This window comes from Calcarisporiella thermophila (assembly GCF_041956535.1).
Source record: "Calcarisporiella thermophila strain CBS 279.70 unplaced genomic scaffold VTP21scaffold_52, whole genome shotgun sequence".
NCBI lineage: Eukaryota > Fungi > Calcarisporiellomycota > Calcarisporiellomycetes > Calcarisporiellales > Calcarisporiellaceae > Calcarisporiella > Calcarisporiella thermophila.
Window position 1 is genome coordinate 8,016 of NW_027192241.1, and position 11,914 is coordinate 19,929.

General features: G+C 41.6%; 4 protein-coding genes across 4 annotated transcripts; 3 read left to right on the forward strand and 1 right to left on the reverse strand.

Annotated features, from left to right (window-relative positions):
* Positions 1-452: 452 nt before the first annotated feature.
* On the forward strand, positions 453-2,225 carry VTP21DRAFT_9665 (uncharacterized protein; the record flags this gene model as incomplete). The annotated part of the gene is made up of 1 exon (XM_069400646.1): positions 453-2,225. One exon carries the CDS (start codon positions 453-455, stop codon positions 2,223-2,225), a length of 1,773 nt encoding a protein of 590 aa, XP_069245489.1.
* A 48-nt stretch (positions 2,226-2,273) lies between these two features.
* Positions 2,274-2,846, forward strand: VTP21DRAFT_9666 (uncharacterized protein; the record flags this gene model as incomplete). Its single annotated transcript, XM_069400647.1, has 2 exons — positions 2,274-2,528; positions 2,778-2,846. The coding sequence occupies 2 exons, from the start codon at positions 2,274-2,276 to the stop codon at positions 2,844-2,846; spliced, it is 324 nt and encodes a 107-aa protein (XP_069245490.1).
* A 2,096-nt stretch (positions 2,847-4,942) lies between these two features.
* VTP21DRAFT_9667 (uncharacterized protein) lies at positions 4,943-7,404 on the forward strand (the record flags this gene model as incomplete). Its single annotated transcript, XM_069400648.1, has 8 exons — positions 4,943-5,417; positions 5,478-5,665; positions 5,742-5,879; positions 5,939-6,321; positions 6,389-6,668; positions 6,731-6,905; positions 6,984-7,105; positions 7,174-7,404. 8 exons carry the CDS (start codon positions 4,943-4,945, stop codon positions 7,402-7,404), a joined length of 1,992 nt encoding a protein of 663 aa, XP_069245491.1.
* A 426-nt stretch (positions 7,405-7,830) lies between these two features.
* Positions 7,831-9,415, reverse strand: VTP21DRAFT_9668 (uncharacterized protein; the record flags this gene model as incomplete). The annotated part of the gene is made up of 6 exons (XM_069400649.1): positions 7,831-8,121; positions 8,188-8,581; positions 8,648-8,727; positions 8,788-9,014; positions 9,099-9,203; positions 9,286-9,415. 6 exons carry the CDS (start codon positions 9,413-9,415, stop codon positions 7,831-7,833), a joined length of 1,227 nt encoding a protein of 408 aa, XP_069245492.1.
* Positions 9,416-11,914: the final 2,499 nt, after the last annotated feature.

The following is an 11,914-nucleotide window of genomic DNA, read 5'->3' on the forward strand; positions in this document are numbered from 1 at the left end:
GAAAAAAAGGATCCTTGCCATTCGAGGACTCCTCTTATTCATTGCGATCACCTTGGTTGATGCAGACTTTATCATAATTTCCTCTTTATGTTTATATTTCTAGTCAGATTTTCTATCTTTTCGAGCCATTTTTCTTTTACCGAATGCAACTAAGTGCTTAAATTGCGGTCACATGAATATTCTTTATTGTTTTTATCTTATTTTTTCATTCATATATAAGGAATCTTTCCCAACACATAAAAAAAAAGGAGAAGCAGAATAAAGTATTGTTTTTTTTTTTTCGTCCTCGGACTCGAACGCGAGCTTACTGTCCTCACCACGAATCCCTAATTCCACATAACATTTTTGTGGGGGCTCAACCGGGATTTTTAATTCATACAAGGATACCCACCTTGGCACCCAACACGCGACTTCAAGCAAAAATAAAAACAACTACTAATAAAAAGGAAGGCATGGCTGAACGGCGCCTCATTACGCCGATACCCTGGTACGGAATGCCGATAGAGGACCCGGTGGGTTGGCTACGCAGTTTCGAGAACGCTGTCAAGGCTAACAACTGGAACGATACAACTGCATGTAGAGTTGTTGGATCCTACTGCCTGGGTAATGCAGCCACGTGGTACCAGCGCTACGAAGCAGAATTAGATACTTGGGAAAAATTCCGCGCGGCTTTCCTGGGGCAATATAAAACTGAATTCAGGGAGGAGGTGTGGAGAACAGCGTTAAAAACCAGGCGTCAACAACCTGGGGAGCAGGTAGAACAGGTTGCTTCCGAAATTCAAACCCTTATGGAGAGGTTGGGAGACAACCAGCCGGGGCGCGAACGTGAGAGAGTTCAAGTCTTAATTGACGCTTTTCGTCCGGAATATGGAGCGCAGATAAGACGAGCGAGGCCCTCTACGTCCCAAAAGGCGGTGGAAATAGCCCAAAACGAAGAGTTGATTTTGATGACTAGTGGAGGAGCGGCCTATGACATGCACCATTCCAATGGACGCACATCTTATTCGCAGGTAGCAGGAAACCAATATCATAATGGCTTCGCTTCGGGCTATATGCCGATGTTTTCATCTCCCTGGGATATGCCCAATCCAGTAGGAGCCCATCAGCCACCAGTGCATTTGATGCCAACTTTTTCGAATATCATTATGCCATCTCCAGTGAATGAGCCTTACGTTGAGCTGACGGAGAGATTGAGAAAACTTGAACTCAATGTGTTCCAAGCGAACTCATCAACGGTTAAGGTGACGACACCAAGGACGGAGAGGAATGATCGGCGAGATTCAACGGCGCAACAACCTAAGGAAAAGAGATGCCATCGTTGCCAGGAAGTGGGGCATTTCGCACGGGATTGCCCGGCGCCGCGACCGGTACGCAGGGAAGATGCAACAAGGAAGGAGACAACACCCATGACGACTCAAGGGAACGCTCAGGTGCAGGCTCCCACGTCACGATCGCTGAATACCTTCGAGATCCTGACAGAGGAACCTAAAGGTGTAGATGTAATGATGGCGGAGACGAGTAGACGAACGCGAGGGAAGACGTCGCGCCAGGAGAGCAACAGGGAAGATGCGACTCCGGTGGCGGATCTTGTTCCTAGCGAATCAGAGACTTTGCTAGTAGAACAGCCAGCGGGACTTCAGCTAGCTCAGATTCCACTTATGGTAAATCACGAGCCATATTCGATAACGGAAGAGCTGACTAGCTCACAAGCCAATATCACGATTGGCCAGCTGTTATATCATTCTCCGTCGGTCAGACGAGAGCTGGTAGGTCTGTTGAAAAGAAGTAATGGAAATATTAATCTCTTGGATATAGATTTGGAATTTGAAACCGACGATGATTCGAGGGAGGTGGAATTCGCCGCGACAAGAGCCTGGGTCAGTATAGGGGGGCAAGAAGTCGAGGTTCTCCTGGACACTGGTGCGGCCGCGAGCGTTATTAACAAGGGCTTGGTACAGAAGCTAGGTCTAAAGATCGAACTTCCTAAAGCTAAAACCTTAGTAATGGCGGATGGTGGTACGACCAAGACAGTGGGAACCATTACAGCGGTACCGGTCATGGTAGACTCCGCCCTAACACCGGCAAATCTCTTAGTATATGAGAGGGAGGGGGATTGCCTGATCCTTGGAAATGACTGGTTTAAACCGAACCGAGCGTTCCCTGATGTTGATCGTGGGGAGCTAGTGTTAAGGCGACCGGAGGGCAGAGTTACGATACCCCTGTGAGTCAACTATGAGGGGCAGGGTGACCAACATGCCGACATCTTCGGGATCATGATAGCGCGTGAAACAAAACCCGCCCGTACGACTGCACTGAGCGAGGAGCAACAGGGACAACTGGAAGATCTATTGACTCAGTATGAAGATATATTTGAAGGTCTTGGACGCACCACGGAGGCAGAGCACGCGATTGATACGGGAGACGCCGCACCAATTAAGTGCGCACCATATCGAGTGTCATGGGAGCATCAACAGGTGATAGACAGGGAAGTGAAGGAGATGTTGGAGCGGGACATCATCGAACCATGTGTCTCACCGTGGGCTTTTTGTAACAGGACGGCTTATTTTCACTATGTGACGGTTAATTTCATTCATCATACTTATTTTAGGCTTATTATTATTACCTTTTTAATATTTGTTTTATTGTTTTATGAAAGCTGCATCTTAAGTCAGCCTTTGGAAAAGCCAGATTATGTCATATTATTTGATTCCCTATTTTTCGTATATATTCATTCGATCTATTTTGTTGTTCCGGAGGGATCTGCTATTTGGATAAAGATCTTGGTCTACCATTCGAAACCACAGGACGCAAGTTCCCGCGTCCTTAGAGGGAAAAATAAAACCTAGCTTTTGTGACTTCATCGCTTTATTATCTTTGTTTCTTTAACTGAGCCCTTTTGTGAGAATATTTAATATTATACGGTTGTTTATTAAGCCAACCTTATTTTATGATAACTTTATTGTATTGAGATTATGCCATTTTATTACTTTTATTATTTATATATTTCCTATGTGATACATTAACAACAGTATAAAAAGACCGATATTTCATTTACAATAAAGACGAGCTATTTTGTATTGAGATAGAACCGGATTAGTTTACAATCCACTTTGTGTCGTTTATTAGCCTTCTGAAGTGTTTAGGGAAGGACGATCAAGAGCTTAGGGATAGCTAGAGGATTGTCGAGATAGACCTGATTAGACTAATATCCGACGCAACAATATTTGTTACGAGAAAATTGGTTTTTGTACGGGAAAGTCACAGAGGCAGTCACATAGACATTCAGGAAGCGCGATATCCTTCAACCAAAACACTTAGCTCCAATACGACCTTGCCAAACACCCTACCACCCGCATTCCAATTTTTTCTTTTTTTGTTTTATATTCTTTTTCTCTCTTGTATAATACCGTCCTTGAAAAATAGGATGGTATTCACACGCTCTACCATTGCGTACATGTATTCCGTGTTTCGGAGAACTGTCAAGTCATTTTATTACTAAAAAGGATACTTTTCAATAAAGAACCTTTAAAAAAAAAATCCAGGAAGCGCGATATCTTTAAAGTGGAGCAGCCAATAGAAGTGATTACCGCTACGTTGCCGACCCCTCGTGGTTACTCGCCGCCCTCGTGGTTACTCTTATGCTTCCTCATGGTTACTTTGTTGACGTTGATTGCTACTTTGTTGGTTTATCTTTGTTCATCCTTGAACACCAGTTGAGCTATTTTCTTTATCTCTTAATTCTATTTAAACCCCTCTATTTTGTTTTACTGTTCCTCACCAATCTCTTATTTTTATTATTAAGGTGAGGACAAGCTATTATTTCATTATATTATTATTATTATTAGTCTTATTATTAGTCTTTTATTATAACACCAATCTCTTATTTTTATTATTAAAGAATCCGCACAGCTCTCCACGAAATCTCCCTTTGCCTGTAACATATTTGTCATAATTCGAGTCACATATCAAGCTATCCCAACGATATTCAAGCTCCGACATTAATTAGGAACTAGTTATAAACCAGTATTCATTAGCTTTATTAGTTAACAGGTTAAATAGTTATTATATCTTATAGTATAAAAGGAACACTCTAATGAGAACTTCCAACAGACATACCTTGTTCTTGAATAAACCTATAGTTTTACCTATGTTCCCCGAGTATCCCCTAGTTATCTCGCTCTAGTTTATGATATATTTGTTACGATAAATTGGTTTTTGTACGGAGATGTCACAGAGGCTGTCACATAGACATTCAGGAAGTGAAGCCCATTATCAATCGGGCCAAGCTGGATAGTGAGGAGGCTATAGGAGCCGAACTAACAAGAGCCCGAATAAAGCGACAAATTGAACAGTTCCGAAGCAGGTGGTGTAAAATGGGCGCGGTGAAAGGAGCTAATAGAGCGGCTCTAGAACTGGATTGACGCAGTAGCCCCTACTACTACTTCAGACACTATGTCACGCCTTACGTTAAGCAAATTTTACATGTATATCAAGAAGTTACATCAATATCGCGAAGAAATTAAGATACTATCGTAAACATAAATATATAGAAGCGTCCATTTATCTGTATTTCTTAAGATGACTAAAGAGGTTTAAACAATAAGCTTTCTGTAGCTCAAACATTTTCTATCTATTATCGATATACAAATCATCGTAGGAAGTGGATCAGGGCAATTGGAGGAAATTGGCTCGACCGTGCGTACTAAATGTAGTATAATTGGCAGCAGTTAGTATGGCCTGTGATTTCATCCATCTCACAATACTTCCATAATTACCTCAGCCTCTTTTTACGTCATCACACATTCTGTTCTGTCTTTAACCTTTTCTACATACGAAAAATAAAAATTTACATCTTAACAAATCGTATCCTTATCATTAAACTATAACCAGTCTTCATTTCGGAATAATTCATAAGGGAAAGAAAACAGGAGACCTTATCGAAATGAGTGCACCAGCACTGCCTCCCCGCTCACACCATCGTGCTACTCAAGATTGGAACTCGACGTCCCATACATCTTCAACTCAACAACAATTACAACCACCGCCAAAACGAAATCCATTGTCTCCATCAAGCTGGGGTCTTCGCCGCACTCAAACGCGAAATCATTTTCCACCCGTGAAACCTGTGCGCTCTAGTGCCGCAGCGTCTTCGCCAGTGGCCGAGCGAGAAGATCCATTAATGCAGTGTCCTTCTCCTGTGTCTGTTTCTTCGTCCTCGACCTCTTCTTTATCAAGATCAGCTGCACTTGCTGAAGCACATAGGCGATTGACTTCTGGAGGAAATGTAAATTCCACTAGCGACGCGCCGGAAGAACAGAGTTTAGCTGAGAAGCGGGAAAAGCGAAGCACAGTTGATGTAATTAGGAAGAGATCAACTCTAAAGAATGTATTCACATCGTTTGTTGGCAATGTGTCAGGTAATAAGCTGTATAGATGATTTTAAATTTTGGCAATTTCTTAAAGTAAGTTTGCATTAGATCTACTCTCTGGCACAGGAAGCGAAAAGAAAGGCGCATTCGATATATCATCGCCATATAATGCAACACATAATATTCATGTAGGATTTAACTCAGACACAGGAGAGTTTACAGGGTTGCCTCGAGAGTGGCAAGCGCTATTGCAAGCCTCAGGAATTTCGAAGCAAGATCAGCAGGCTCATCCACAGGTATTGTCAACATAGCATTCAGCCAAATATCCGGGAGGACTTGTTAAGCTGAATTGACTATTTTCCATTATTTAAGGCCGTGCTCGATATTATTGGATTCTATACCGAGAATCAGCGCAAAAAAGACGATGCAGTCTGGGCAAAATTTAATAACGCTCAGGTTCTCTCGAAGACAATTACTCAAGATGCAAATGAGATCCCGCTGGAACCAACAGTAAATATAGCTTTAATTTCACTTTTTTTTTTACATCTCATTAACTCTTGATGGTATAGAAACCGTCGACTACTAAACCTTATGTTCCAACGCGTCTACCTCCCTCCCGTCCCCAGACTCCACCTCCTCCCCCACGCACCTCCAAAGCACCCGGACGTTCTCAGTCACCGGCAAATCTCAAACCCATTACACCAAATACTGCGCAGCCCCACTCAATATCTACAGTTCCCAACGATTCATTACCGCGCAAGGCTTCTCCAGCTCCAACTCCGCCACCAAAACCAGCCCATGTGAAAATGCGCCAACAAGAAGCTATTCCTAGACGAAGGCCACCTAAACCTTCTACGGAGAATGATGAAGTTATACACGCGAAGTTGAAAGAGATTTGCACGGATGCTGATCCGACAAGACTGTACCGTAATCTCGTCAAAATTGGTCAAGGGTAAAATCTCAAAGTTGCTTAAATATTCCCGCATATGAATAATCCAACAGTATTTGACTACTACCAGGGCATCGGGCGGTGTCTACACAGCATATCAAGTTGGCACTAATCTTTCTGTCGCCATCAAGCAGATGAATCTTGAACAACAGCCCAAGAAAGAGCTTATTATCAATGAGATCTTGGTGATGCGCGAATCGCAACACCGCAATCTTGTCAATTTCATCGATTCGTTTCTTTATCGAGGTGCATTGTGGGTTGTCATGGAATATATGGAAGGCGGTAGCTTGACAGAAGTGGTTACGTATAATATTATGACGGAAGGACAGATTGCGTGCGTGTGTAAAGAGGTAATCAGGCACAAACTTAATGTAAATATTTATATATGTGAACGGTTGGTTATTTTGGATAGATTCTCGAAGGCATACATCACCTTCACTCTAATGGTGTGATTCATCGCGATATCAAAAGTGATAATGTCCTACTTTCCCTAAATGGTGATATCAAACTGACGGATTTCGGATTCTGCGCCCAATTGAATGAGATGGATGCAAAGAGAACGACTATGGTGGGGACACCCTATTGGAGTAAGCAAGCTTAAATATATATGATTAAATCTACACGATTATTTTTACGTGCATGCTAATCCCAGTTCTCTATTTTAGTGGCCCCTGAGGTTGTGACGAGAAAATCCTATGGTCCTAAGGTCGATGTTTGGAGTTTAGGCATCTTAACGATTGAGATGATTGAAGGCGAACCTCCATATCTCTCTGAGGCTCCTCTAAGGGTATATACTTTATTTGAGGGGAATATATTATGTGTTTATGTATATTATTTAACCTAATGGCATTTTAGGCACTCTACTTAATTGCCACAAATGGTACCCCGAAACTTCAGAATCCTGGTGCTCTTTCTCCAGTGCTCCAGGATTTTCTGCAGCGCAGTCTTACGGTAGATCCGGAGGCACGTCCTAACGCTGCACAATTGCTCAAGCACCCATTCCTCGCACGACCTGACAGTTGTTCATCCCTTATCCCGCTTATCAGAGCGGCTCGAGAGCAAATGAAGAGGAAAGCCGCTAGTTGAATCTACTGATTTAAATTTCTAATTTTCTCATGGTCAATTGATAGATGAGGTGCTAATTATTTGTGTGTTTGTAATTTTACATTATTCCTGATCCGCTTTGTTTGTTTTACAATATTCTATTTCATATTCTATTTCATTTTATGAATACCCTTCTTTTCCCTTATCTCTTTTGTTTTAGTTTTCTTGTTTTTACAATAACCATTTATATATTCTATCACAACCTAATACAGTTCTTTTTTTTTTTTTGGTTTGACATTAAAGAGTTTGAACTTAAAATGTGCATGCACAACTATTTTTAACTAGAAACGTGTTTTCTACTCTTTATTTCCAGATGAATGACAAAGAATACATTTGGTAAATGATAGAAATGGAGATAAGGATAGCTTCATAACTGAAAAAAAAAATAAAGTCATGAGGCCAAAAAGTTTAAATTGTATGCCGTGCGCAAAATTCCTTAAGGCGCTGCGCGGCTTCTTCAAGCGCCTCTAGCGGAGGAGCCGTCACAAGTCGCACAAAGTTAGGGCACTGGAAAATTGTTCCAGGCAACACGGCAATCGACTCCTCTTCGAGCAACTTTTCAGCAAAATCCATGTCGGAGCGAATATCGCGGAACTGCTCGGAACGGATGCCAACCATCATATACATTGCCCCTTGGGGTTCCACAATGCGAAGTCCGGGGATTCCAGAGAGAAGACCAGCAAGCTGCCGTGTATTTTTCTAAATAAGGGGCAACTTGAAGATTAGCGTTTTGGGGGGATACAAATGTAAGGTAGGAATGCTCACTTCAAGCTGCTGCATCGTTTCGTCGTGGAAATTTCGTGGAGTCTGGTGCAAAATCTCCGGGAGAGCGGCCTGGATGATCGAATTCGGGCCCAGAATTATTTGGCTCAAGCTCGAGAGTCCTTGGCGCACCTCTTGTTCAAACAAATTGTTTCTGTCATGAATCAAGACCCAGCCCAGCCGCCATCCGGGTACGAGGAAGCGTTTAGCAATTCCTCCGACAGTTAGGATGGGTACAGTTTCGGTTAAAGATGAGAGTGGATAGAATGTATGACCTTCGAAAACCATATCCTCATAAATCTCGTCGGCAATTAGGGGAAGGTGGTATTTATCGCAGACTTGAAGAAGATCCAAGAGATGTTGCTTGGAGTAAACCGAGCCACACGGGTTTGAAGGGCTAGGATAAAAACATGTTTACAATTAAAAAAAATCCATAGAGCAATACGATCTTTATAGTCTTTACTTGTTTACGATTATGGTAGCTGTTTTATCATCGATCAACGATTCAACATGCTGAATGTCCGCTTCCCAGTTACGATCCGGCTACCACAAGTGCATTAGTTCTTGATGGCTAGGGGACTAATATCGTAATTTCCCGCTTACCAAGAGATCATAGTAGCGAACTTCGACACCTTTACTCCGCGCCAAAGTGGCATACAACGAAAATCCTGGACGCGGAATAAGAATATTATCGCCTTCGTTGCATAATACGCTTACGCAAAGTTCAAGCGCATGAGAGCAGCCACTTGTGATTATAACATCGCGAGAGGTAAGTGGTGCTTCCGATCTGTTGTAGCGTTCAGCAACAGCCTGGCGGGCGGATTCAGTCCCTAAGAAGTGAATGAATAACATTGTTCAATACACCAAATTGACTGTGAAAGCTTGATTGTATGAAAAATATGCACAAAACTTACCAATTGCAGGAGGATATCCATTCGCCTCTGCTGACATTGCAATTCGAGCAATTGCACTAGCGCATGATTCATGAATTTTGAAATTTCCGAAAACAGTTGGATCACCTAATGATAGATTCCATCAAAAAGATAAACATTGAGCACAACTATATTAATTAATCTGTCATTTGATTTTGAGGATGCACACCAAGTGTCAGATTGATAACGGCCTTGTTTGGGTTGGGCTCCGCACGTTTGCCGTCCACTAGCTTGCGGATAGGGTTGACAGTGCGCTTGGCAACAATGCTAGCATCTACTTTCCACGAAGTGCGAGGCATATTGGCTGCGTAAAATATCCGAGTTGAAAGGCAAAAGTCTCTTTTAGTTTTTCCCAAAGGGTTAAATGTATACACAAAGTGGAGAAGTAAACGGAAGTAGAGAGAACTCAAGTCAATTGGATAAGTTCAATGTGATGCATAATTTGTAAATTGTCTACAAACCTCTCTTAAACTCATAATCGTGGGAAAGTTCGCGTTTCAGAAGCAAAAACTTTACGCCCCGGGTAATAAAATATTTTAAATTCAAATCAAAGTCTTAGCCGCATATTTTCTTTTATTGCGGGCATATTCCATGACTTCACGGCCACTTTATATGGCAAGATGAATGACCGCCTTCACATATTTACATAATACCAATGGAGGTGAAATAGGAACGAAGGCAGAGTTGGATGAGATGAAAAATTTATCAGGTAAATACACCTACAGAAAATGAGTGGTACGATGATAATTAGGCTAAGAAAATGATTGCAATGCGTTTTTTACACAGATAATCTAAAGTGGGAAAGGTTGTATCTTTTTAAAAAGTTAGGGCAGATTACCCAGATAATGTTCCTGGGTTGTTCTAAAGTTATTCTTTTCTTTAGGGGACGTAAAATTTTACGTCCACTTATATTTTTGCTGAAAGGAATGAGGGCAAACTTATGCATAAAATTAATCCAGTTACTGTCTATCTAAATAGATTTCAATCTTTGAGGAGTGATCAGTTCGTTTTCAGCTTGGTTCTGGGGTTTTGACAAAGTTGCGGGGGGATCCATCTACGAGTGACGTGCATTTCTGAGGCCCCGCTTTGGGATGATCTTTGGCCGAGCTCTCTTGGAATGTTGGGCTGCTGACAATTTGAGAACCACTTGAATGATGATTCGTATCGAACCAGATATAGTTTTGTAATTTCCTTTTTGGAAGCACTTGAACCATATGTAGGTTTTTTCTCTCCCACGGGACATGAATTTTTCTACGTTTACCTGATAATTTTATCTGAGGAGAATTGAAGGTAGATTTCTATGTCAAAATCACACAAGTACTGCTCTTGGTCTCCCATTTTGTATTTGGATTTCTCGTAAGGATTTTTGCCACCTATTGTGTAGCTGCTTGGTATTTCTAGCTTGTTGTCGATTATTGATAGGCGTAGAGCCCCGAGAATGGCTTGGCAAACTTTTAGGGCGGATGTCGCGTATGGGAATCAAACTCACAGCCTAGTAATTCGGCTCGAATCAAATGTAAATTTTTTTAACAGAGAGTGAATCTTTATTGAAAAGTACTTTCCAATGGCTAGTGAATCGCGTTACTAACTTTAAAAAAATAACGCTGCAATAATGGACAGAATTTAGAAAGGAAGATGCTAAGTGGGAAAGACAAGAGAAGAAAACATTCAAACAACAATCAACGGAGATGAAAAGCAATGTAGATAGTAATAACAAGGTATAGCTATATGGTAAAGGGAATACTAATAATTTTCATGTATAAAGATTATGTAAGAATATTGGATGAAGGGAAGAGGAAGTTGATAAGCCATCGAATCTTTGATTAGAAGCAAGGGAAAAGGGCAGCAGTTTTGATAAAACCTTTATCGAAGTTGGTTGGATGCTTTGGGTGAAGGATATCTTGTCTTCAAGGGCTCATATCCACTTTCCATACCAAAGCTCCTTGAGCGCTTCTTTAAGTTGTTCCGAGTGTAATTTCGCTTAGTTGGGCATTATCTTCTATGGTAGTTACTATGGATCGGTAGTTGATCCAAGTTGCCTTTTCATGGACTGTTGCCGCTACACCTCTTTGGCAACTCAAGGTTTAAGGTCCTTTCCAAAGTGTCTGCCCACTAGTGAACCGGGAATCCCAGGACCAATCATATATTCCTGCCCACTGTTTGCCATATCATAGATGGTTGACATTAATTCCCATTGGTAGCACGTGATTCTGTCCTGTCAGTTCCCGAATTTTTTTCTCTCTTAGGATGTATTTTTTTACATCCACTTGATGATTTTTATCTGAAGGGAATGGAAGGGTAGACTTCTACGTCAAAATCACCCTGGTACTGCCTCTGGCCTCCCATTTTTGTGGTTGGATTTTTCCTAAGGATTTTTGCTAGCTATTTTTGTAGCCGCTTGATATTACTTGCTTGTTGCTATACTATTGAAAGCGATTGAGTCCTGAGAAAAACCCGGTAAACTCTCATGGACGGGTGGCGAGTCCCGAGTATCAGAGTTTTTTTTTATTAATGTCGAGTCTTTATTGTATAGGAAGACTCTAAAATACAATTGTTACATTATTATAAGCAATAAAGTGAAAGAGAAGCCGAAGCTAAAGCTTTGGGTGATATCGTAGATCGAAATGATATGTTGGTCATATCGACTTTCAGCTCAAATAGGTAAGGGAATGGTGAAACTCAACTAACTGTGGATATCAAAGGATAACATGAGAAGTGGGGTGGGGAGTAAACAAATGGAAGCAGAGGATAGGAAGGGGGATAGGTAGGGGTTGTTGCGTTATCCCAGTATCAGTGCT